The 25770-nt window shown below is 54.6% G+C and overlaps 2 protein-coding genes and 1 long non-coding RNA gene across 3 annotated transcripts in view; 2 read left to right on the top strand and 1 right to left on the bottom strand.

The window, feature by feature from the left end:
• SSH1 (slingshot protein phosphatase 1) overlaps window positions 1–4106 on the top strand; it is a 58105-nt gene extending 53999 nt beyond the window's left edge. The window contains 1 exon segment of the mRNA XM_064168425.1: window positions 3–4106. Within this exon segment, the coding sequence (XP_064024495.1) occupies window positions 3–55 (53 nt within the window). The 3' untranslated portion in view covers window positions 56–4106.
• Window positions 4107–9870: 5764 nt separating this feature from the next.
• On the top strand, window positions 9871–14879 carry LOC135188938 (uncharacterized). The gene is made up of 2 exons (XM_064168762.1): window positions 9871–11561; window positions 14627–14879. Exons 1-2 carry the CDS (start codon window positions 10160–10162, stop codon window positions 14701–14703), a joined length of 1479 nt encoding a protein of 492 aa, XP_064024832.1. The 5' UTR covers window positions 9871–10159; the 3' UTR covers window positions 14704–14879.
• On the bottom strand, window positions 13307–14286 carry LOC135188940 (uncharacterized). Its single transcript, XR_010307895.1, has 3 exons — window positions 14182–14286; window positions 14052–14102; window positions 13307–13917 (listed from the first exon to the last, which is right to left on the bottom strand). It is a non-coding gene; the product is annotated as an uncharacterized LOC135188940 (long non-coding RNA).
• Window positions 14880–25770: the final 10891 nt, after the last annotated feature.

Raw genomic sequence — 25770 nt, 5'->3', positions numbered from 1 at the left:
CCACCAGCCAGCTGTGGGGAACATGAAGAACACTCCTGGGGTGGGCAGAAGTTGATGCCTCCTGTTGGGGGTGGGGGGAGGCAGCAGGGGGTGGGTTTGGGGTTTGTTGGTTTGGGGTTGGGGTTTTTTTTTTCTACAGCGTTTATTCATTGCAGTTTCATCGCCAGACCTGCAGGAGCTCATCTGGTGCCACCTCCTCTTCCTCTCCTTGTACTCGAAGTGGGGTGATGCAAAAAGCCCACAATGGGTCCCAGTGACTGGCAGAAGGGAAAATAAAAGAGGTGTTGCACGGCTTAGACAGGTCCCTGTGTGTGACTTGCCTCTCTTGTCCTGCAAGATGCTCTCTGCAGTGCTGTTTGCCAAGGACAGTGACCTGGGTTTGTGCGAGTGACAATAGGTAGATGCTGATCTCTACTTCTCTCTCTCTCTCTCTTTGGACATCAGATGCTGAAACGTTCTCTTCCCAAAACTGAACCAAACACTTCATCAGGACTCTACTCTTTTGTTACAGAACAAACAGAATGCCAGCTTGGAAGGCACCCCAAGGACCATCTGGTCTCTGGCTCCAGCAGGATGCTTGTGGAAAACTCTTCCAGTCCCACTGTGGTGGGAGTTGGAAGGGATCTCTGGAGATCATCCAGTCCCAGCCTCCCTGCTTGGTCAGGGTCACCCTCAGCAGCTTGCCCAGGATTGGTGTCCCAAGTGAGTTTGGAATCTCTCCCGAGGGGGAGACTCCACAGCCTGTCTGGGCAGCCTGCTCCAGCGGTGACACAAACACTACCTCTGCTTCTCTTTCCATCTTGCTTCCTTGGTTCCCAAAGGCTTTCCCCCAGGATTCCCCATTTTTGGAAGGTACTCCCTTACCTGTAAAGGACCATGGAGACTCGGTGGCTGTACCACGCCGAGTGAGCCAGCTGGCAGGTGAAGGACTCTGCAGCTGTGTCAGTGCTGGCTCTGTGACCTGCTGGTGTTTGTCCTCCGTGTGTGACCAGGTGAATTGTCACAAATCCAAGCTGGTGCTGGAGTGACACCCAGGCCCTGCCACCTGGGGGGGTGCCTTGGTGTTCTTGGGGTGTTTGCTGTGAAGTGAAGGACTCTGCAGCTGTGTCAGTGTTGGCTCTGTGACCTGCTGGTGTTTGTCCTCCGTGTGTGACCAGGTGAATTGTCACAGGCCCACGCTGGTGCTGGAGTGACACCCAGGCCCTGCCACCTGGAGAGGCCTTGGTGTTCTGTGGGTGTTTTGCTGTTGTGCTGGTGTGTGATGTCCCAGCTCTAGTGATGAGCCTTGCCAGTGGCTGTGCACCCTCGTGAAGCTTTGTGTGATGCTGTGTTGGTGTCGTGGATCCTGTGTTGGAGACCTTTGCTGGGCTGCTGGTGCAGGGTGGCCAAGGAGGGTCAGGTCTGCTGGTGTCCCCTGTGTTTGAGATAGGTGAAGCTGTGTCCCTTTTGGTCATTGCTGTTGGTTTTGGTGGAATAGTTCCTGTGTCTCATGTTGCCAGAAGCCTGGGAAGCTGTTGGCACAGTGCAGGGGGTTCTTTATGGCGGGTGGCAGGAGGCTGGGTGGCCTCAGAGCGAGGAGAGCCTGGGTGTACGTGTCCCAGCTCTTGTAGAGCAGCCTCAGCCTCCTGCCAAGGGTGACAGAGGTGTAAATCCTGCTCCTGGGAGGTGCCTGCTTGGGGTGAGCAGTCAGAGAGAGTTATGGGCTCAATCCAAAGGGTGTTGAAGGTGGAGTGAGATCTCCTTGTAGAGGAAAGCTGCTGTGGCCCACAGGGAGGAAGCTGAGGGCTGCCTGTGCTCTCCTTCAGCAGTGTGCCGGTGGTGCAGCCAAGGAGCTGTGTCCCTTCCTGTGGCTGGTCCCAGAGCATGTCACTGTGCACTGCTCTTGCCCTGCTGCTGTGGCAGGTGCTGGAGCAGCTCACCAGTGCTGTTGGAAATTCACCTCCCCTTGGGGTGTTTTGGGCAGCCAGCAGCTTAGAACTGCTCCTGTGCAAGGCTTGGCCAAATCAGCAGGGAAGGGCTTGAGAAAACTGGAAAGGGACATGCTCCAGACTGGACATGCTCCAGACTTTGGTGCTCTCCAGGTCTCATCTGGCTGCTTGAGCCTTCAGAGTGAGGTTTTGAAACAGGCCTGGGGAGATCCAAACAGACCTTGGGTGTCAAGGGGATGGATTTGATGGGTTAGCAGCCAGGCTGGGAGATGGAGCTCTCCAATGGTTTAGGATCTCCATCTAAAGCCATTCCTAAAAGCTCTCTTTGATGTGGGGGTGAGAACAGGGCTGCCAGAAACCCTCCTCAGAGGCTGTCATCAGAACTCCACTGTCCTGAGGAAGGGAGCCACAGATTTTTGTGTCCTAGATCCAGAATTTGCCTTTGTTTTTTAACCTTAAGCATAAGAGCTGGGATTTTTCTGTGAGGTGTGAGGAGCTGGAGGGACTGGATGTCCCTCCCTAAAGTCTTCAGTTTACTGGACAAGTTGAGTTTCAGGCACTCTGGATTGGAGCCATGGAAGTGTGCCCAACTCTTTGCTTTTTAGGGCTGAGCAGCCTGTTCCAGTGTCTCACCACCCTCAGTGTGATCTGTGGCCAGGTCACTGCCATACAGCCCCATTAGTGGTGTCCTCTTTATTGTCCTCCCTTGCACTCTTTCTGATTGAGGGGGAGCAGACAGGAGGTCCTGGGGTGGTTGGATGCCCACAAGGCTCAGAGCAGCCCCTCTGGGAGCTCTCTGTGCCTCCTGCCCAGCAAACCTCCACCCCAGGGCTTGATGCCAGCCCAGCTCACCCATCAGTGCCCTTCCCAAGGACCACTTGTTACTTCTCTCTGCGTTACACTGGCACCTTCCTGAGTGCTGCAGACTCTTCTCACTGCTGCCCAGCCAGGGGAAGAAACCCAGGCTGGATCTGGACGGCCTCGGGAGGATTCTGTTCACTGACAGAAGCCAGCCCAGATGTTTCCTCCCTGCTTCCCTCAGTGCCTGCCAAGCTCTGCCCCTCAACCCCCTGCTCTCCTGGGGCGTATCTCGGCGCTGGACGCCTTTTCTTTCCATCCCTGGGGCTCACTCTCTGGACCAGCCCTACCACCTCACCCATGCAGCCTGGGGCCACCTGAGGTGGTTTGGGGTGGGGGTGGGTTGGTCTGAAAGCCAAGGTTCTGCTGGAAGCACCCATGTGCCATGTCCAAGGGTTCTGTAGCCAAAGCCCCGGCGCTGGCAGGCTCCGTTGCACTGTTGCATGAGCCAGGTAGATGTTTGTCCCTCGGCATGCTGTCTGTGTCCCCTCACACCCCAGTGCCTTACTACTAGTTTACAAACACCCTCTCTTTCTGCTGAGCTGTTCAACCCCACCCCACCCCCCCTCGGCTCTTTTCTTCTCTTGGTGCTGTTGGTGTTTGCGGTGGCAGCGAGAACCGTTAGAGTTGTGCAACCCACCCCGCTGAGCTCGGCGCCGCTTCACCACTTCCCCTCTGCTCTCCTCCTGGCGAAACCAAAGGGTTGAGCTCCCACCCTGCCAGCTGCAGCTGCTGCTGCTGCCCCCTCTTTATCTATGCATCGCCGCAGAACTGCAGCTGGGGGTGGGGTCCGGAGGGGCGACCCAGCTGTGCCCTGTCCAAACCTTGTCTCACCCAGCCAGAAACCCCCAAAAGGCACAAATCTGGCACCTCCTTTCCAGCGCAGGCTTTGCTGCCCTGGGTGATAGCAACGGCCCCGTCCTCCTGGTTGCCCTCTGTGGTTGGCTTGGTGCTGGCATCGCTCTGCCAAGAGCTTCCAGGCTGGGGAAGGAGGGGTGGAGAGCAGCCTGGTGAGCAGAGAGCTGGTGGGGGTGAGGTGGAGCCGTCTCTCTGCTCCCAACCTTCTGTGTTTCATGGTGGTTCTTACTTCTGGGGTTCTCCTGAGCTCCCCAGGACCTTTTGTACTGTACACCCTGGGGGAGAGGAGATGCATAAAGCACTTTTTTGGTTTGTTTTTGGTTTGTTTGTTTTTTACTTTGATATGTTTTAAAAAAATGAAAAAGGAACAAAAAAAGGTTAAAAAACTAACTCTGTACTGTACATTTTCTGTGCTTCTTGTGAGAGGAAAATAAAGTTTGGGCTTGGTTTTGCCTTTTACAAGCGACGCTTTGCAGTGTTTTTTGGAGGTGGGGGAGGGATCAACCTGTTTGGGGGGGTGGAAGTCTCGTTCCTGCAGTCCTCTGCCTCTCCCTATTATCTCTTCCTGTCTGTCCTGGTTCTACACCTGGATTTTGGGGTCCTGGCTGCTTTCTGCTGCTCCTGAGCACCAGATCCTGGCGATGTCTTTGTGCCTTAGTTGTGTGATGGGCTGCAAAGATGCTGAGGGGATTGGAACATCTCTGCGAGGAGGAAAGGCTGAGGGAATTGGGGCTGTGTAGTAGGAGAAGAGCAGATCTGATCAGTGCTTCAAGGGTGGGTGTCAGGAGGATGGAACCAGGCTTTTTGGAGTGGTGCCCAGTGGCAGGACAAGGGGTGATGGGCACAGACTGGGACATCAGAAGTTCCATCTGAACATGAGAAGAATCTTCTGTAATTGAAGGGTGCTGGAGCCTTGGAGCAGGCTGCCCAGAGAGGTGGTGGAGTCTCCATCTCTGGAGACATTCCAGACCCACCTGGACGTGTTCCTGTGTGCCCTTCTCTAGTGCCCCTGCCTTGGCAGAGGCCTTGGACTGACTGATCTTCAGAGGTCCCTTCCAACCCCTACCATTCTGTGAGTCTGTTTTAATGCACCCAAAGGTAGTTCTTTACTAACACATTGACCTTTACCATTGTTTTAGGGATTTGTGAGCAGGTTTTGCTGGAGGCAGCACTGATTTCATGGTCTGTACCCATGTTTATGGTACTGGGACAGTGCAGGGGGTTGGACTCAATCATCTCCAGAAGTCCCTTCCACTCTGTGCTTCTGTTCCAGCTGCCTTGCTGGGGTGGTGCACGCTGCAGAAAGACCCCCGAGGGGCACAAGGGGCTCACAGGTTCCTTTTTGGAAGGGGGGGGGGGGGGCGAAGGGAACAAAACAGGAATGTGCTGAGGTCCCGGAGGCAGGAGTAGAAGTGGAATGTGTCATTCTCCACCGAGCTGCTTCTCGGAGAGCCCAGGGCAGGTTTGCGGAGGTGCCACTGGCGGTGCAGCACCCAGCGGCTGTCGGCGGCGAGCTGAGCCCTCCCTGCGCGGAAAGGACTCCTCCGGAGCGGGGCTCGGGAGCTCCCACAGCCCCCGCACCGCAGCCTGCTCCGGAGAGGACATTTCCACAGCGGCAGCCCGAGGAGCTCCGTGCCGGGCTGCAGCTCCTCCGCCCTGAGCTGCTGCTGCTGCCCTGCCACCGTCCAGCCGAGGTGGCACCAGCGCTTTGCTGGGCACCCAGCAGGTTTTGCCTTTAAAGGCAAACAGCGAACATCTGTCCCGGCTGCCTGCGAGGAGCCTGCTCGCTGCTGCCTGGGATTGTTCCTGCTCTCGGAGCTGCTGCGGGGAGGAACATGTTGGTGTTTACCTTGGCAGGGCAGCAAAGAGCAGGCTGGGGATGCTCTCCAGCTTCGGCACGCTTGGCCGATGGCCTCAAAGAGTCTTTACCCCCACCCCACCCCCGGCAGAAATCTTTGCTTTTTAGGGTTTTCCTTGGAGGGGTCGATTGGGCTGGCGGCTGGCAGGTGCCCCCCCGTCGGTGGAGCACAGCGAATGGTGACTTACTGCCCCTCCTGGTGCTCTGCATGCCCCGAGGAGCTGCAACCCCCTCGCTGGCTCCTCCTGGGCAGGAGCTAGCACTTGGCAGTGATGTTCTGCCAGCTCCTCACACGCACATTGCTCCAGCCACAAGCTCCTCGGGCGTGAGTTAAGAGGCTCTGGTCCTTCCTTAGCCTCAGCAGTGGTTAGGTTTGGTTCTGGGGAGCTAAGTGTGCAGCACTGTGCTGTGGGGAGGCAAAGGGCTGAGGAACACCTTCCTGTCGCCCTGCATCCACCTGGCACAATGCTGCCTGATGCTGCTTCGTGTCCCCAGCAGGCCTCTGGGCTGTGCAGAGACCTGTGTGTGGGCAGCATTCAGCAGATGGGACTGGAATGCTGGAGGGCAGAGCCCCAGGCTGGGTTTGGGAGGGTTTGGGTCTTCTTCTTAAGCCTGAGAGCATCTGTGGTGGGAATGTGGCTCTTGCCCAGATGCAGGAGTAGGATGCTGAGCTGCATGGGTGCCACCAGCAGCAGCCAGGTCAGGGAGAGAGACCCTGGGCTGAGTCTGCCCAGCACGGGGGGGTTGGCTTTGTGTCAGGTCCTTCGAGGAGTTACCCAGACATGGTCACACGATGGCACAAGAGGGAATGTGAGTATGTGTGTGTGTGTGTGTGTGTGTGTGCAGCTCCTACACCCTGGGCTTAACTCCCCCCAGCCCTGAGCTACAGCAAGCTCTGTGCTGAGCTGCAACCCCCAGAGCTCTGTTTTGGGGAGCCTCTGAGGGCCTTAGGACAACCTGTCCCTTGGCCAACAGCGTTCTGAGGTTTTGAGAGTGACAAGAGAAGGCTCCTCCTGGCTCCCCAGAGATCTCCCCACAGCCGTTTGCACCTCAGGAGGTGGCTGTAGGAGGTTGCATCCTAGAGAGGCACCAGCAGGCAGGGCCAGGAGATGCCCATGCCCACTGGTGAGTTAGGGCAGGGTTTTGTGTTCTCGTAATGCCTGGAAGTTGGTTCTGCATGGAGCTGCTCTTGTTGTGGCCCAGTGTTACATCCTGTTGTGATGTTGCTATGGCAAAGCCAGGCAACATCTGGAGCAACACAAGCTCTCTCTGGTGACCATCAGAGGGCTTATTTTTAGCCTCACTGGTGAAAGGAGATGCCTGAGCACGACGCCTCTGTGGGCAGATCATGGGTGGGGGAAGCCTGGCACTGGGTGCCCTCCTAGTTAGGACCTGGGGTGGTGAGAAGATGTGAGGTCTGGCCAAGTTCCTTGTCTCACCTGCCTGGTGGGGGTACTGAGCAGTGGCCAGGAAGGAGCAGATCTCCTCAAGAGGTTAGAGCAGACCTAGGGATAAAATGTTCATGTTGAGAGTGGTGAGAGCCTGGCCCAGGTTGTCCAGAGAGGTGAGAGCACCTAGGTGCAGATGTCCTTGCTGACTGTGGGAGGGATTGGGATAGATGAAGTTTAAAGGTCCCTTCCAACCCAACCCAGATGGGTTTGCTGCATCCCCAGCCCTCGAGGCTGTCTATTCCCTAAGACTCTTCCTCCCTGGTCCAAGGGATGGGGCAGTGGCCATGGGGCTGCTGCTGCCATTTCCTTTACTGCAGAGGCTTCAGGAGCAGAAGCCACACTGCTCCTGTGTCAGACTTTCCTGAGGGTTTCAGCAGAGCAGGACAAAGCAGGTCCAGCAAGCCAGCTTCCACAGCAGCTCACAGCTAGATGGTCCCCACACAGGGCACCCAAGAAAATCAAGATGCTGTGTGCAGATGGTGATGGTTTGTGACACCAGGGAGACTTTCTCGTGGCCTTTCAGTCCTTAAACGTGGCACAAGAAAGCTGGGGACAGACTTTTTGGCACAGGCTTGCCCTGCAGAGCCATGTGCAGGCAGCAGCTCCCAGCTTGGCCACTTGTAGGATTGTCAGGTGAGACACCACCAGCACTGCAGGACTCAAAAGGGCTGAGCAGAAAGCTGGGGGCAGACTTTTGAGCAGGGCCTGTTGTGACAGGACAAAGAGTGAGGGTTTGAACTGAAAGGGAGATTGAGACTGGAGAGAAGGAAGAAATGTTTGATACTGAGGGTGATGAGAGCCTGGCCCAGGTTACCTAGAGAGGAGGGAGATGGAAGCATTCCAGGTGAGGTTGTTCGGGAGCTCTGAGCAATCTGCTCTAGATGAAGATATCCCTGGCTGACTGCAAGGGGTTTGGACTGGATGAGCTTGAAAGGTCCCTTCCAACCCAAACCATTCTGTGATTCTATGAACCTGGAATTTGACTTTGGCACAGGGGACCAAGGACAGCAGCACAAAGAGTCCCAAATTATCTTCATTGTGTCTGAGGTGACTTGGCTCATACCATTCCCCACTCCCACAGCTGTCAGCAATTCCTGCTGCTGCATCTCACTGCCCCTTGGGATGGGTGCTGTGAGATCTCTCCAGTGCTGGAGTCCCACTGGGAAGAGGTTGTGTCTGCTTTGGGCAGCCCCAGCAGACATCTAAACTTTCCAGGGGCACCAGAAAGTGTTTTGTCTCTCTGCAGAGCAGCTCAGCAACCCGCACTGATAAAAGCTGTCCCTGTGAGGGGGCCTGGCTGGCTCCGGGGCTGATAAGGGCTGGGTTAACCCTTGTCCCTTGCTCCTTCCCCCAGATGGGGACTGGAATTTGCTCCTGAGGCAGCTTCTGGAGCAGAGGACAAGGATGAAGTGGTGGCATTGTGGAAGGCCATGGTCCAAGCATCACCCATGCAGCCCCCCGTGAACACATCAGCTGTGCCAGGGTTCCTGAGGGCTCTGGATGAGACTCCACCAGGAGCAACTGAGGGAAGTGAAGTTGTTTACTCTGCAGACTAGGAGGCTGAGGGGAGAACTGATGGCTCCCTTCAGCTCCCTGAAAGGAGGTTGCAGTGAGGTGGGGTTGGGCTGTTCTCCCTAGTATCAGGTGATAGAAGGAGAGGAATTGGCCTGAAATTGCCAGGGGAGGGTTAGGTTGGAGATGAGGAACAGTTTCTTTGCTGCAAGAGTGGTCAGGGATTGGCACAGGCTGCCCAGGGAGGTGCTGGAGTGCCCCATCCCTGGAGGTGTTGAAGAACTGTGTGGCTGTGGCACTGTGGGACGTGGTTTGGTGGCCGTGGTGGTGTTGGGTCGATGGCTGGACTGGATGATCTCAGAGAGCTTTTCCAACCCAAACACCTCTATGAGCCTCTGGTTTTCCAGGCCACGTGAGCATGGGACCACTGGGCAGGTCACAGGGGGCTGGCTGTAAGCTCTTGAGGACCGTACGGTGGTAACTCAGCCCCACCAGGGTGTCTCTTTAGACGCCACCTAGGTGTCCTCCTGCATCCCTGCTGGGGATGCTTCCCCGGCTGGGGCTGAAGCAGCCATCACCTCCTGCACCATAAAAGGCAAAGCTCTGGGGAAGAGCTGCTGGGTGGGAGCCCTGGTGGCTGCCTGCAATGCCAGGCATCCCGGCTGTGTACACAGGGATCAGAGCCGTCGGCTCGCCTGCTCCCTCCAGAGAGCTTACAGCGAGCCTCGTTGGCAGAAGGACTGCCCAAGGCAGGACCTTTCTGCTCGGAAGGGCTGCTTAGGGAAATGCCCAGAGCGTTAATAGGGATTTTTGTTAAGGTCTGTTTTGGAGTCTCCAAAGGGAAAGTTGTTTCTGAGGCTGCTGTTGGGCTCCCCTGTTTATGTTTCCGTGGTCTTCTCTTCTGCCCCAGCAACTCCCCTAGCAATAACATGTTCCTGCAGCTGAATCCAGCCCATCCATCTCGGCTCTCTGCAGCCAGCCTCTCTCCCCGAAGCGCTGGGACGCAGACCAAGGCTCGAGTGCTGCTTCCAAGGAAGGAGAGCTCGGGGCAGAGGCTCCGCGTCCAGCGGGAGCAGGGCAGGGAGGCAGGGTGCCAGGGGGCACGGGGGTGGGTTTCTCCAAGCTCTCCGTGAAAGCCACGGAGGAGCTGAGGGAGGTGATCGTGCCCAGAGGAGCCACGGCAGATGATGACCTGGCAGTAAATCACTCTGGGAGCAGCGAGATCGGAGGGAAGCCAGGCAGGATCGCGGCGTGGGGAGCTCCTGCTGCAGCAGGTTGGGGGCCAAGAGGAGAGCCTCCGAAGGAAGACGCAGAGGGGCAGCAAGCCCTGCCCCGTGAAGGGCTCTGGGCCAGCAAAGTAGAAGCTGGGAGGTGCTTTTGGAGCTCTTCAGGTGCGATATATCTGGGTAGGGGAACGGGGCAGCATCGAGGCTGTTGTGCTGGGGAGAGAGGCTGCTGCCCTGCCGCAGAGGATGGGCTCCACCACGCCAGCCTGCCTGTTCATCCCTGCTGGCCACCAGGCTCCCAAACGCCGGTTCACATGACCCAGCACCCAGGCTTCCAAGCTGCCTCCCAGTAGCGCAGGGAGGAGAAGGCGGTGCTGAAAGGCTGCCCAGAGCCAAGGTGGGAAGAAATCTTGGCCGGCCACTTCCAAAGCTTCTGGACCAGGAATTAGGGCGAGCGAGCTGCCGGCCATGGAAGCCTCCACCTGGCAGTGCTATGGATATTTACGGGATGACACGAGGAAGGTGAGGGGCAGAGACTGTGCCTCTTCCCCAGCAGACTCTGGAGGCTCCGGGGAGGATTATGCCTTGCTGCAGCTGGGCCAGGAGGGCCTGGGAAGCAGGCTGGAGAGAAGGGGGGACCTTGGCGAGCCCAGGAGTGACTCGCAAGCTGCTGCCAAGAAGTTAGAGATGAGCAGCAGCGGGCAGAGAGGGCCGGCAGGGGACCTGTGCGTGGAAGACCAACCTGTGTCAAAAAGGGGGTGCAGGAGAGGGGAGGAGGGAGAAACCCCTCCGAAGGTGTACGAGATGGAGGTGGGGCACGGGCGAGCGGGCACGGGCAGGACGGTGAAGCCTGTGGTGTACAGGCTGGAGGAGAGCGAGTACAGGCGCCTGCTGGAGGAGGCAGAAGCAGAACCCGAGGAGGAATGGGAAGTGACCGAGCAGAAGGTACTTGAGATCCGGGAGGACTACCCAGAGGATGGGAAGGTGGCAAGCCCAAGCCTCAGCAGGCTCAACTCCTTGTCAGGAGCCCTGAGGAGGCAGCTGAGCCGCTCGGACTCGGAAAGCAGTGCAGACAGCAGGCAAGTGGCCAAGCTGAGCCCGAGCTGCCCCTCGGAGGGCCACAAGCCCACCGTGCCCATCCGGTCGGACAGCTTCGAGCGGAACGCCCTGCTCATGGATTACCTCCTGCAAAGCAAGCAGGAGGCGCCGGCAGCTGCTGCCTTCGTCCCCTGGGAAAGCAGCAGGGCAGCTGAGAGCTTCAGGCAGGCGCTGAGCTTCGCTGCCCAGCCCGACGGCGTGCCCGACCTCGGCCACGATGGCCAGGCTGGCGAGGAGGCTCTGGCCAGGCAGCTGGAGCCAGACAAGCAGGCAGCAAAGAGCCTGGAGAGGATGTTCTCCGAGGCTGCAAATTACGCTCCCGTGTCCAGGGACACCGAGAAGCTTTTGAGACAGAGCAGCAGCAGCAGCCAGCCCTTCGGGAGCAGGGAGCGGCTGGAAGGCGACGCAGATGTGGGGGTACTCGAGTCCTACATCCAGAAGAAGACCCCACCAGCCCCTCCCGTCAGGTCCCACAGCAAGGAGAGCCTGGCTTTGAGCATGAGCAAGACGGTGGCAATGACAGAGGCTCTGCTGGAGCCCCACAGCAGCGCGGCCAAGCCTGCCAAGGAGCAGTGGGCAGCTGGCGGAGAGGAGCAGCTCGCTGGAGGCTGGACCGCAGGAGGAGGGGGCTCGGAGGAGCCCGAGCGGAAGGGGTGGAAGAGTCAGGAGGATGAGAAAGTGCTTAAAGTTGCCGACGCCAAGAAGACCTTCGAGAAGAGCAAGGCTGCCGAGGGCAAGGCGGCGGCACCAGCGCCCAGCGTGGCCAGGAAAGGTGAGATGCGACCCGAGGGCAGCAGCAAAGCTCCTGGAGCTGTCCCGGGGCGGGGGGTGGTGGTGAAGTGGGGCTGGGGGCATCTGGAGCACCCTGCAGCTGGGGGTGGGGAGGTGGTGTCCGTGAGGCTTTTCAGAGCACACCTGCCTGGCGACAGCTGAGGCAGAGGTGGGATGTGCTTGGGGCAGGGCTGCTGTGTGGGGTGGCAGTCAGAGGCTGATTCCCACTGGAAGGAAGTTTCACCTGCTTGGAAGTACTTTGTGCAGTGCAACTCTTTGGTGAGAAAGCTTTCCTTTGCTTTTTGAGACCTACATAAGCACAATATGAGCCTGCTTAAGTAGAAGGGTTGGACTCGATGACCTTCAGAGGTCCCTTCCAACCCTCCCTATGCTGGGGTTCTGTGAAGTACATTATCCTGCTGCTCTATACTGTGCAGAAGTGTCCATATGATGCCTTCTGCCCCTGTCCTGTGGGATGTTTTACCTCTGCCTTCTAACCCTGGGTGAGCCAAGATCATTTTATTTATGGCATAAGAAAGAGAGAAAGAGAAAGAAAAAGAGAGAAGGAGGAAGGAAGGAAGGAAGGAAGGAAGGAAGGAAGGAAGGAAGGAAGGAAGGAAGGAAGGAAGGAAGGAAGGAAGGAAGGAAGGAAGGAAGGAAGGAAGGAAGGAAGGAAGGAAGGAAAAGAGAGAAAAAAGAGAAAAAAGATAGAAAGAAAGAAAGATAAAGAGAAAATAATGAGAAAGAGAAAGAGAGAAAAAAGATATAGAAAGAAAGAAAGAAAGAAAAGAATGAGAAAGAAAAAGAAAAAAGAGATAAAAGAGATAAAAGATAGAAAGAAAGAGAAAAAGAGAAAAGAATGAGAAAGAGAAAGAGAGAAAAAAGATATAGAAAGAAAGAAAGAAAGAAAGAAAGAAAGAAAGAAAGAAAGAAAGAAAGAGGAGAGAAAGAATGAGAAAGAAAAAGAGAGGAAAAGAGAAAAAGAGAGAGAGAAAGAGAGAAAAAGAAAGAAAGGGAGAGAAAGAAAGAATATTTCCTGAAGGTCTTTTTTTCACTTAGCTGAGTGATGCTTTCAGGAGAATGACATCAGCTTGGAAGCTTCAGGTACCTGAACTTTGCTGAAGTTTTGCTGGTAAAAGAGGTGAGAGGAAAAAAAGAAGAGAGTTTGTTTGAGAGGTTGGATCCTGCCAAGGAGGTATCAGACCCAGCATCTTCTGTTTGGTGGCAATCTGTGATTGTGGATTGCCTTATAAGGGAAAATAAATGTGTTAAGGCACAGGAAATCTGTGCAGGCTTTGAACTGAGGAGAGTGCTTGCTGAAAATCCAGGGTGCCTGCCCCTCCGTGCTGGGTACATTCTGCTGTCAGCCACGGAAGTCACCAGCCTGAGCCAGACTGTGAAGGGTGCCACAGAGATTGTGTTGTGTGGGTGGTAACAGAAAGCCTGCACTGATGAAAAATAGATCCTGTGCTCTCAAAGGGTATCTAGATGCCTTTCAGGGGGCATGCCCTCACTCCAAGAAGGGCATCGAGGTGCTGGAGCAGGGCCAGAGAAGGGCAATGGCCAGGCTGGATGAGGCTGTGGCCAGCCTGATCTAGGGTAGGGTGTCTCTGCCCATGGCAGGGGGGTTGGAATTGGATGATCCTTGTGGTCCCTTCCAACCCTGACTCCAACCTGATTCTATGCTTCTAATGAAGGGTGTGGAGAACAGGGCTGATGAGAGGCAGCTGAGAGAGCTGGAGGTGTTTATTCTGGAGAAGGAAGAGGCTGAGGGGAGACCTCATTGCTCTCTACAGCTCCCTGAAAGGAGGTTGGAGCCGAGATTGGTCTCATCCCCCACACAACAGGTGATAGGACAAGAGGAAACAGCCTCAAGTTGCCCCAGGGTGGGTTTAGGTTGGACATTAGAAGAAACTTCACTGAAAGGGCTCTCAAGCCCCTGGCACCACAGCCAGGCTGCCCAGGGAGGGGGCTGAATCCCCATCCCTGGAGGTGTTTGGAGGAGGCAGAGCTGTGGTGCTAAGGGACGTGGTTCAGCAGCATTTAGCATAGTACAGAATTAGACCATGGTTGGACTGGGTAATCTTAAAGGTCTTTTCCAACCCAGCCAAGGTCTGCGGTTCTCTCTGAGGACACTTTGCTCAGCATCATGATGTAGGGAAACAGAGCTGTGAAAGATTTGTCACTGCAGACTGTGCGCCAGGCTCAGGCTCTGTACAGGCAGCAGCGCTACTGCTGGTGCTGTCAGGATCTCCACAGCCTTTCTGCTCCCCCCCAGGATGCCTCTGGCGCCGTGGTGCAGCTGATACACGCTTCCAGCAGCCAGGGGGATGCTCTCAGCAGCAGAGACATGGATCCTGTGCGGGGAGATAAAGAGCAGGTGGATGATCTTGGAGAGGATGAGGGTGAGGAGGCACTTACAAGAAATCATGCTGCAGCCCTAAGGCAGCACCACCTGCAGCTAAACCACTCCTGACAGACGTTTACCTACCTGTTCTTCAGGAGAAATAAGGAGGGAGGCTCAGGACAATCTGTTCCAGTGCTGAAGAGTGAAAATGTTGCAGTGAAAAACTCATTCCTGCTCTGTGACACAGTCTACTTGGCGGGGGTTAGGCTCTTACCAGACCTCAAGCTGCCTCACTGACCATGACGAGGGGGCTTAGGGGAGACCTCGCTGCTCTCTGCAGCTCCCTGAAAGGAGGCTGCAGTGAGATGGGCTTCGATCTCTTCTCCCTGGTGTAGAAGGAGATAGAAGGAGAGGAAATCCCAGGTGATAGAAGGAGAGGAAATGGCCTGAAACTGTGCCAGAGGAGGGTCAGACTGGAGATGAGGAAACATTTCTTTGCTGCAAGAGTGGTCAGGGATTGGAGCAGGCTGCCCTGGGAGGCAGTGGAGTCGCTGTCCCTGAAGGTGTTGGACATGTGGCTGTGGGACATGTTTTAGTGGCCAGGGTTGATGGTTGGACTCGATTATCCTCCAGGGCTTTTGCCAACCCAAACAGTTCTATAACTCTATGATTCTATTTCCCGTTATGTGATTCCTTCCTTATACCTCTGATTTTTTCAGCACCTTTGGTCCACCTTGATCCTAGACAGCAGGGAGAGAAAGAGAACAAGATGGCAAAAGGCTTCAGAACTGGTTGAATAATGAGGACCAGCCTAGGCTGTGCGCTGAGCGCCACAGGAACCGCGGCGCCGAGCCTCGCCTTGCTGCTCACTGCTCCTTACAGGCTGCCTGGCTGCCTTTTGTGCTATTCCAAAGGCTAGGAAGTGTCAATCCCAGGATATTCGTGTTGTAAATAAAATACAGCTTGCTTCCCCCCCTCCCCCCCCCCCCCCATTATTTCCTTTCTTCCTTTTTTTCCCCCCTTTTTGGTTGTTTTTTTTTTTGTTTAATTGGTGTTCTGCTTTCTCTCCTCTCTCTCTTTCTCTCTCTCTCCTTCGTCAGCTGCCGTAGTAGAGGTAGCAACAAAGAAGATCCCATCTGTTGCAACTAATTGCTGCAGTTTTATTTGCTGCTCCAGTCTTTCAGCCAGGTTTTTGGGATCACCTCCCCAGCGTCACAAAAAGGGTTGGAGGAAGGGAGGGGGGAAGAGGGGAAAAAAAATGTTTGCTATCCTCTACCATGCTGGAGAAGAAAAATGCCTGAGGGATTAGATTGGCTCAGCATTAACGTAGAGGTCCCCTTCGGTGTATGACCTGTGGGCACCACCTATTTATTTCTTTCCCTTTTTCTCTTTTTCCCTCTTTCCCCTTCCCCCCTTCTTCTTTCCCCTTCCCCCCTTCTTCTTTCCCCTTCCCCCTTCTTCTTTCCCCTTCCCCCTTCTTCTTTCCCCTTCCCCCTTCTTCTTTCCCCTTCCCCCCTTCTTCTGTCGTCTTCCCCCCTTCTTCCTTCCCCCCTTCTTCCTTCCCCCCTTCTTCTTTCGTCTTCCCCCTTCTTCTTTCGTCTTCCCCCCTTCTTCTTTCCCCTTCCCCCCTTCTTCTTTCGTCTTCCCCCTTCTTCTTTCGTCTTCCCCCTTCTTCTTTCCCCTTCCCCCCTTCTTCTTTCCCCTTCCCCCCTTCTTCTTTCCCCTTCCCCCCTTCTTCTTTCCCCTTCCCCCTTCTTCTTTCGTCTTTCCCCCTTCTTCTTTCCCCTTCTTCTTTCCCCTTCCCCCCTTCTTCTTTCATCTTTCCCCCTTCTTTCCCTCTTCCCCCCTTCTTCCTCCCCCTTTCCCCCTTCTTCCTCCCCCTTTCCCCCTTCTTCTTTCCCCTTCCCCCCTTCTTCTTTCCCTCTTCCCCCTTCTTCTTTCCCTCTTCCCCCTTCTTCTTTCTCTCGTCCCCCTTCTTCCTTCCTCTTTCCCCCCTTCTTCTTTTCCCTTCCCCCCTTCTTCTTTTCCCTTCCCCCCTTCTTCTTTTCCCTTCTCCCCTTCTCCTTTCCCCCTTCCCCCCTTCTCCTTTCCCACTTCCCCCCTTCTCATTTTCCCCTCCCCCCTTCTCCTTTCCCCTTTTCCTTTCCTCTTCGCCTCCCCCTTCCCTCTCTTCGCCTCCTCCCCCTCACCTTTCCCCCTTTCCTCTTCCCTCCCCCTCGCCTTTCCCTCTTTCCTCTTCCCTCCCCCTCGCCTTTTCCCCGTTCCCCTCTTCCCTGCGTCCCCTCCCAGCCCGGGAGGCAGGGCAGGAGGGATGCCGGCAGCAGCACCTCTCTCTGCGGGCGCGGAGCACGCCCGAGCGGGTGCCTGCAGTCGCCAATGTGCCGGGTGGAAGCGCAGCGTAAATCATTAATTACAATTGCCTAAATAATTAATGCCCACCCCCAACTAATGTTCATTATCATCACTCTCAGGCCCCTTCCACCCACTCCCAGCGGCACAGCACTGATGTCAGCGCAAGTGCAGCAGGATGTTCATTACCCTTTGGGGAGGGGGTGGTGTGATCCGGCTCCAGTTTAGCGAGGCTGGGATTCTCTCCATGTCACACAGTAAGATGGGGCAGAAGGGGGAATAAAAGCAGGGGGGCAGGAGGCAGTACCCCTCTGTTTCAGCCACATCTTCCTCCCTCCTCCCTGCCCATAGGTTCTCTGAGCCCCTCTGCTGCACTGCTTCCCCTCCTGGCTGCTGCTCCCGGGAGCCGATGGAACATCTTTGCTCTCCTTATCAGCTTTCCCTAATTCTACAGCTCCCCTTTCTGGCCAAGGATTGAACACGGCCAAACCAAAGGCCTTTTGCTTGCTCTTTCTCTCCAGACCAATACTTTGCTGGCTCTGAGGAGCAGAGCAGCATAGGGCAACATTTCCCTGGGTAGAACACCTAATGCTGCCCAAGAGCCAGAACTGATCACAGAATCGCAGAGCTTTAGAGGCTGGAAGGGACCTCCAGAGCTCATCCAGTCCACCCCTCCCCCCTGCCAAACAGGATCCCCTAGGGTAGTTTGCACAGGAATGCATCCAGGTGGGTTTGGGAGGTCTCCAGAGAAGGAGACTGCACAACCTCTCTGGGCAGCCTGCTCCAGGGCTCCGTGACCCTGGCTGTAAAGAAGTTTCTCCTCATGCCGAGGTGAAACCTCCTCTGTTCCAGTTTGTAGCTGTTGCTTCTTGACTTACTGCTGCTGACCAGTGAAAAGAGATCAGCCCCAGGCACTTGACACTCCTTATGAGCCACAATCAGCTGTGAGGTAGAGGCTGTGAGGACAATTTGGTCTTGGCAGCTGCTGATTAGAGACACTGCCCTTAAAAAACAGGTTTGGAAGCAGTTTAATAATGGATTGAGTTGGAAGGAGCCTTAAAGATCATCTGGTTCTCCTTCCCCCCCTACTCCACCCTGGTGAGACTTCATCTTGGGTACTGCCTTCAGTTTTGGGCTCCCCAGTTGAAGAGGGATGGGCAGAGAGTCCAAGGGAGGGCCAACAAGGATGATGAGTGGCCTGGAGCACTGCCTGATGAGGAGAGGCTGAGGGACCTGGGGCTGCTTAGTCTGGAGAAGAGAAGACTGAGAGGGGATTTAATCAATGTTTATAAATCTCTGAGGGCTGGGGGTCAGGGAGAGGGGACAGGCTCTGCTCACTGCTCCCTGGGATAGGACAAGCAGCAATGGATGGAAGCTGCAGCACAGGAGGTTCCAGCTCAACACAAGGGGGAACTTCTTTGCTGGAAGGGTCCCAGAGCCCTGGCACAGGCTGCCCAGAGAGATTGTGGAGTCTCCTTCTCTGGAGCCTTTCAAGGCCTGTCTGGATGTGTTCCTGTGTGCCCTGAGCTGGATTGCATGGTCCTGCTGTGGCAGGGGGGTTGGAGTGGATGATCTCTTTGGGTCCCTTCCAACCCCTAACATCCTGTGATCCTAAGAAATCAATAGAGGGTGCAAATGCCCTTCTGAAGTCGTGGAACTTGGATATCTGCAAACTCAAGGCCTGAAACACAAACTAACAGAGGGAGGCTTAGTGCAGAAAGAAGGAGCTTTGACTCTGAGGGTGGAGAGAGCCTGGACCAGGCTGCCCAGAGAGGTGGTTGATGCCCCATGCCTGGCACCACTGCAGGGCAGGTTGTTCAGGGCTGTGAGCAACCTGCTGTAGGTGCAGATGGTCCCTGCTGAGTGGGGGGGGGGGGGGTTGGGCTGGCTGATATTTAAAGTGCCTCCCAACCTAAAGCATTCCATGAGTCTGTGACTCTACGTCCATCATATTTTGCGTGACTTAGCCGCTAAGCTGCACAATAACAGGACTTCCTGTTGCTGAGCTCTCTAAGCCCTCCATAAGCCGTTTTTCCTTCATTCAGCATATATTTAGCAAGGAGGATTTCAGCAAATTGAAATGTTGGAGACAAATTCATCCCCCAAGTGACTTCATGGCTCTCAATGACTTGAGCCTGACGTCGGTCTGAGATCGCTCGGAGACTCCAGGCTGGGTTGTGGAAATGGGTGGCAGTGGTGATCTGCTGGAAGGTAGGAAGGCTCTGCAGAGGGATCTGGCCAGGCTGGATCCATGGGACAAGGTCAGTGGGATGAGGCTTAACAAAGCCAAGAGCCAGGTCCTGTACTTGGGTTGCAACAGCCCAATGAAAGCTCCAGGTTTGGGGCAGAGCGGCTGGAAACTGCCCAGCAGAGAAGGACCTGGGGGTGCTGGTTGGCAGTGGCTGAAGATGAGCCATTAATGTGCTCAGGTGGCCAAGAAGGGCACCAGCAGCCTGGCCTGCATCAGCAACAGTGTGGTTGGAGTGAAGAAGTGATTGTCCCCCTATACTGGGCACTGGTGAGGTCACAACTTGAATCCTGGGTTCAGTTTTGGGGCCCTTACTCCAGGAAGGGTACTGAGGGGCTGGAGCATGTCCAGAGAAAGGTAACCAAGTTGGTGAAGAGGTCTGGTGAGGATCAGCTGAGGGAAATGGGATTGTTTAGTCTGGAGAAGGCTGAAGGGAGATCTCATTGCTCTCTACAACTTCCTGAAAGGAGTGGGGTGAAGTGAGATTGGTCTCTTCTCCCTGGTGATGGAACGGGAGGAAATGGTCTGAAATTGTGCCAGGGGAGGGTTAGATTGGAGATAAGGGAAAAATTCTTCCCTGCCAGAGTGGTCAGGGATTGGAGCTGGTGGAGTCCCCATCCCTGGAGGTGTTCAAGAAACCTGTGGCTATGGCACTGTGGGGCATGGTTTGCTGGCCACGGTGCTGTTGGGTCGATGGGTGGACTGGGTGATCTTAGAGGGCTTTTGCAACCCAAACAATTCCGTGGTTCTATAATCACCTGAAGGCCAAAGCAGCCACCAAAATTTCTCCTAGAAAGAGGTGCTGCAGGTGCTTGGTTCTTTACCTTCTCTAACCAGCACAGAACACTGCAGGGCACAGCAAGCACCTTACTTATAAGGCACATCAAGCTGGGCGTAGGAGCAGCCCAAGGTGATCTATTGCAGTGATGGAATCGATGCATGTTTGTAGGCAAAGCTGCTAAATTTAGCTGCTGACATAAGTTCCAGAGGTGGAGCCTTGCAGCCAAGGGTGCTGCTTCCCTAGAAAGGCTGCAGCAGAGGCTGCCTGCAGCAGGCGGGCGGCGATGTGGCGGAGGGTTGAAATCTGCAGGATGGGGAATGCTCCAGCTACAACTGGGAAGCTGGGCTGCTCCATTTAATAACTGGGCCTGCTGGGGGTGATTAGTGTGAGCTGTCCCTGCCCATGGCAGGGGGTTGGAATTAGGTGATCCTTGAGATCACTTCCAGCCCTGACAATTCTATGCTTCTATGATGCTTTGATTCTATGCTTCTGTGATTCTTTGATGCTTTGATTCTTTAATTCTATGACTCTGTGATTCTTTGGTTATTTGATTCCATGATTCTTTGCTTCTGTGATTCCATGATTCTTTGCTTCTGTGATTCCATGATACTTTGCTTCTGTGATTCCATGATACTTTGCTTCTGTGATTCCATGATTCTTTGCTTCTATGATTCCATGATTCTTTGCTTCTATGATTCCATGATTCTTTGCTTCTATGGTTCTATGCTTCTATGGTTCTATGCTTCTATGGTTCTATGCTTCTATGGTTCTATGCTTCTGTGGTTCTATGCTTCTATGGTTCTGTGCTTCTATGGTTCTATGCTTCTGTGGTTCTATGCTTCTGTGGTTCTATGCTTCTATGGTTCTGTGCTTCTGTGGTTCTATGCTTCTGTGGTTCTATGCTTCTGTGGTTCTGTGCTTCTGTGGTTCTTTGCTTCTATGGTTCTATGCTTCTATGGTTCTGTGCTTCTGTGGTTCTATGCTTCTGTGGTTCTGTGCTTCTGTGGTTCTGTGCTTCTGTGGTTCTTTGCTTCTATGGTTCTGTGCTTCTGTGGTTCTATGCTTCTGTGGTTCTGTGCTTCTGTGGTTCTTTGCTTCTATGGTTCTATGCTTCTATGATTCTTTGCTTTTATGATTCTATGCTTCCATGATTCTTTGCTTCTATGGTTCCATGATTCCATGATTCTTGGCTTCCATGCTTCTATGATTCCATGCTTCTATGATTCCATGCTTCTATGATTCTTTGCTTCTATGATTCCATAATTCTTTGCTTCTATGCTTCTATGATTCCATAATTCTTTGCTTCTATGCTTCTATGATTCCATGATTCTTTGCTTCTATGATTATATGATTCCTTGCTTCTATGATTCTTTGCTTCCATGATTCCATGCTTCTATGATTTCATGCTTCTATGATTCTATTGAGATTCTATGATTGTTTTAATGATTCCAGTTTAAACTGGCAGAGGGGAGATTTAAGCTGGATGTCAGGAAGAAGTTCTTTCCGGTGAGGCTGTGGATGCTCCCTCCCTGGAGGTGTTCAAGGCCAGGCTAGATGAGACTTTGAGCAACCTGTTCTAGTGGGAGGTGTCCCTGCCTAAGGCATGGGGCTGGAACTGGATGAGCTTTGAGGTCCCTGCCAACCTAAAGCATTCTGTGATTCTTTGATTCTATGACTCTACAATTCTATTAATCTATGATTCAATGATTGAGGGTCCAGAGAAAGGTAACAAAGCTGGGGAAGGGTCTGGAGGACAGGGCTGGTGAGGAGCAGCTGATGATTAGTCTGGAGAAGACGAGGCTGAGGGGAGATCTCATTGCTCTGCACAGCTCCCTGAAAGGAGGTTGGTCTCTTCTCTTTGGTGTGGGTCCTTACAGCTGGGAGAATATGGCAACAGCATATTTTCCTTGATGCAAATGAGAGCTGGTGGCACATTTGGACAAGCTGTTGGGCTCGAGGCCCTCCTCAATGGGATGATTTGGTTCAGCTGAAGTGATGAAGGTTGCTGTTTGCAGCAGGACTGAAAAGCTGGCATGAAAACTTAGTTGTGGAAGGCTTCAGCTTGAAATCCATTTCTTCATCCAGCTGTATGCTGAGCTGTTGTGATCTAAATGGTTTGAGAATCCAGGTGGTCTTTGGGGCCTCTCCACCCAGAGGTTAGGGAAGCACCAGTGAAAACTTGAGTATTTCACTAGCAGAATTGAAATATTATTTCATTCTGAGTCCATCTCAGTGACTCTTCCAGGTCTGGTGCCCCCCAACACAAGGACATCAAACTGTTGGAGCAGGTCCAGACAAAGATGATCAGAGGCTGGAGGACCTCCTCCATGAGGACAGGCTGTGAGACCTGAGGCTGTTCAGTCTGGGGAAGAGAAGGCTCCAGGGAGACCTTAAAGCAGCCTCCCAGTGCCTGAAGAGGGCTACAGCACAGCTAGGGAGGGACTTTGGACAAATGATAGGACCAGGGGCAAATGATAGGACCAGGGGCAATGGCTTTGAGCTGGAAGAGAGGAGATTCAGACTGGAGATGAGGAAGAAATTCTTCCCAGTGAGTGTGGTGAGACACTGGAGCAGGTTTCCCAGGGAGGTTGTGGATGCTTCATCCCTGGAGGTGCTCAATACCAGGTGGGGCTAATGGAAGCTGGAAAGTGGAAGGTGTCCCTGCCCATGGCACCTGATGATCTTTAAGGTCCCTTCCACCCCAAACTCTGCGCTTAGCAGCCTGTGCAGCAGGAGCATTCATCACAACGTGTCCCAGGTGGCAGACGCTGAGCTATCACTCAGCCTTTTGATGCCAAATATCACATTGTGTGCTCTGTGCTCTGCATCTCTCTCTTTTGATGTAGGTGCTGAAAATCCTCCTTGTATTTCCCGAGCTGTTGGCTACTGCTGCCTTCACCCTTTGTTTTTCAGCCCAGGCTAAATCACCACCTGCTACATGACTAAAATACCATTGCAAGGCTCGCCCACTGCTCTCAGCTAGAAGGAGCTGTACCTGTAATTTTTACCTACCATTTTCTCTGCTCTCAGCAGCAGCTCCTGATGAAGTTTTTTAAGCCAGACACACAGGTTTGAGGCGCTCAGTAAATGAATGGCAGTCGAGACACTCAACCCTCTCCCCGAGTCACTGTGTGACCTTCAGCAAGTCACGTAGCCAGGTGGATAGCATGAATCACCCTCTAAACCCACCAGAGTCCAAGCTACCTGCAGGTCTGCTCCCAGGCTGCCCACACTGCTTTCATTTTCACCTTTTACAGCCCTCTGACACAGCCTGTTGGAGGGAGGAGGGCGCAGAGTAGGTGTGCTGGGCTGGCTTGCAGGGGTAAAGTGTTGATCTAGGCAATGGGTGGTGGGGCTGGAGGCTTGCAGCTCTGCCCACTGAGTGCAGAGCTTTGCTCTCAAGGTGGTGCTCGCTATGTAGGAGGAGACTTCCCTGCTCATTGGCTCCCTGGTTCAACCGGTGTCAAAGTTTAACAGGTCCTGGATAAGGTTTGTTTGTTTAATTCGTAGCTCCTTTGGCATTTGATGTTGCCCTCAGCTGTAAAGTGCCCAGCAAAGGTATGAGAAATGGAGCCCTGAGGGGCCTCCTGCACGTCTGAAGACCCCCAGCTGCCACCCAACACTGTCGCAGCTTCATGGGGGAGGAGGAATCATGGCTTGGAAAGGTCCTTAGAAAGGTCCTTTCCAACCCAAGATCATCAAGTTTCAACTCCCGTAGGCAGGGACACCTTCCACTAGCTCAGCTTGCTCCAAGGCAACATCCAATCTGTCTTTTAACACCTCCAGGGATGGAGCATCCACAACCTCCCTGTGCAACCTGCTCCAGTGACTCACCACCCTCACTGGGAAGAATTTCTTCCTCATCTCCAGTCTGAATCTCCTCTCTTCCAGCTCAAAGCCATTGCCCCTGGCCCTATCACTTGTCAAAAGTCCCTCCCCAGCTGTGCTGCAGCCCTCTTCAGGCACTGGAAGGCTGCTTTAAGGTCTCCCTGGAGCTTTTTCTTCTCCAGGCTGAGCAGTTTCAGCTTTTGCAGCTTGTCCCCACAGAGGAGGGGCTCCAGCCCTCTGATCGTCTTGGTGGCCTCCTCTGGACCCTCTCCAACTCTTTGATGACTTTCTTGTGCTTGGGGCACCAGAACTGGGTGCAGTACTGCAGGTAGGGTCTCATGAGAGCAGAGCAGAGGGGCAGAATCCTCTCCTTCATCCTGCTGGTCACACTGCTGTTGCTGCAGCCCAGCACAAGGCTGCCTCCTGGGCAGCAAGCACACATTGCCAGCTCACATTGAGCTTTTCATCAACCAACCACCCCCCGCCCAAGTCCTTCTCCTCAAGGCTGCTCTCAAGCCATTCTTCCCCCAGGCTATATTGCGAGGGGGTTGCTCAGCTCAGCTCATCACAACCTGCTTATTTCTCTAAACCCTGAGAGACAAATGTGCCACTGCCCTGAGAAAATCAGGCCCCTTAAGCACCTAACCACATGCAAATGAACGTGCAGATGCTGGCCCAAAGGGGGAAGGAAGCAGGAGTAGGTTTTGGTTTTGGCCATGTATGGTAAACACTGCAGAGTGTGGGCACTGCTCTAGCATCCGCTCTGTGAGCTGCCTGGAGGAACAGAAAGAGGCAGCCCGTGAGGGTGGTAGCACCCTGTGTGCCCGCAGGGCTGTGCTGCACAGGTACTCACCTCCTCCTTCTTTATTGTAGCGAGCACCATCAGCCTCTTTCATCCAACCGGGGAGTTAACCCTCCCCCCCAACACACCCCCCCAGTGCCTTTTCAGCCATCCCCCAAAGCAGCTTTACTTTCAGCCCGGTGGGGAATCCCTTCCCTTTCAAGCCACTCTCCTGTGCTTTTTGCAACGAGCTGCGATTTTTCGCGTGGGGTGAAGCTCTGAACAACTCCCTGAAGGGAGGCTGTAGCCAGGTGGGGTTGGGCTCTGCTGCCAGGCAAGCAGCAACAGAAGGGGACACAGTCTTAAGCTGTCCCAGGGGAGGTCTAGTCTGGCTGTTAGGAGGAAGTTGTTGGCAGAGAGAGTGATTGGCATTGGAATGGGCTGCCCAGGGAGGTGGTGGAGTCACCATCCCTGGAGGTGTTGAAGCCAAGCCTGGCTGGGGCACTTCGTGCCATGGTCTGGTTGATTGGGCAGGGCTGGGTGCTAGCTTGGCCTGGCTGAGCTTGGAGGTCTCTTCCAACCTGGTTGATTCTATGATTCTGCCTTTGTCACCACCTTGCTGGCAGTGCCCCTTTTCCACAGCACCTACAGGCCCCAGCAAGTCAGGATGACAAAAGAAGGCAGTGTGGTTGTTTTTATTGCAGAAGTGTTGGGTTTGATTTCCTTTGCTGAGCTGCTGAGTCTCCTCAGTGCTGCTGTGGACGACAGCAGGTTCTATCTGCACCCTGCTTGGCTCGGCAGAACCACATCAGTGGGGTCAGTCTGCAGGAGAGACCTCATTGCTGTGCCTGGAAGGTTGGAGTCAGATGGGAGTTGGTCTCTTCTCTCTAGTGTGAGGTGATTGAAGAAGAGGAAATGGCCTGAAATTGTGCCAGGGGAGGGTTAGGTTGGAGATGAGGAAAAGTTTTTTTGCTGCAAGAAAAGATTGGCAGAGGCTGCCCAGGGAGGTGGTGGAGACCCCATCCCTAGAGGTGTTCCAGAAGCCTGTGGCCATGCTGTTCTGGGACATGGCTTGATGGGCACAAGGGTCTTAGGTTGAAGGTTGGACTGGATGATCTTGGAGGACTTTTCCAATCAAAATGGTTCAACAATTCTATCCGTGCTCACCGAGTTTGGGCTTTGCTGCCATCGCGCTCGAAACCTTTCCCGTTTGGCAGCACAGCCTCACCTTAGCTGGCTGAGTGTACGAAGCAGGGGACCAGAGTGCTGTGCCACAGCGAGCTGCAGGCAGCCTGGGAGGGAAGAGGCCTGAGGCAGGCAGCAGAGCAGTGGAGCCCAGTGCTGGGCACAGACCTGTGGCCAAGGGACTGCGTGCTTGAGGAGAACTGGGCTGTGGAGCTGCCCTGAGGCAAGCTGCGGGGCCACGGAGGCAGGCAGCAGAGCAGTGGAGCCCAGTGCTGGGCACAGACCTGTGGCCAAGGGACTGTGTGCTTGAGGAGAACTGGGCTGTGGAGCTGCCTGAGGCAAGCTGCGGGGCCACGGAGGCAGGCTGCAGAGCAGTGGAGCCCAGTGCTGGGCACAGACCTGTGGCCAAGGGACTGTGTGCTTGAGGAGAACTGGGCTGTGGAGCTGCCCTGAGGCAAGCTGCGGGGCCACTGAGGCAGGCAGCAGAGCAGTGGAGCCCAGTGCTGGGCACAGACCTGTGGCCAAGGGACTGTGTGCTGGAGGCTGTGAAGCTGCCTGAGGCAAGCTGCGGGGCCACTGAGGCAGGCAGCAGGGCTCCTGGGGACCCGGGAGCGGCTCAGTATAGGATGGGTACCGGGCTGTGAAGCAAGACGGCTGAGGCAGGACGGCGAACACGACCGGTACCAACCTG

Source organism: Pogoniulus pusillus, chromosome 30 (genome assembly GCF_015220805.1).
Source record: "Pogoniulus pusillus isolate bPogPus1 chromosome 30, bPogPus1.pri, whole genome shotgun sequence".
Classification (NCBI taxonomy): domain Eukaryota; kingdom Metazoa; phylum Chordata; class Aves; order Piciformes; family Lybiidae; genus Pogoniulus; species Pogoniulus pusillus.
Note: the sequence above shows the minus strand (reverse complement) of the source record. Positions and strands in the feature narration are given on the sequence as shown.

What these genes read in the sequence shown, in the direction of transcription:
- LOC135188938 (XM_064168762.1), top strand. Translation starts at nt 10,160, where the DNA reads ATGGAAGCCTCCACCTGGCAGTGCTATGGATATTTACGGGATGACACG. An exon ending in GCCCAGCGTGGCCAGGAAAG is followed by an intron (nt 11,562 to 14,626) that starts GTGAGATGCGAC and finishes TGATTTTTTCAG; the next exon opens with CACCTTTGGTCCACCTTGAT.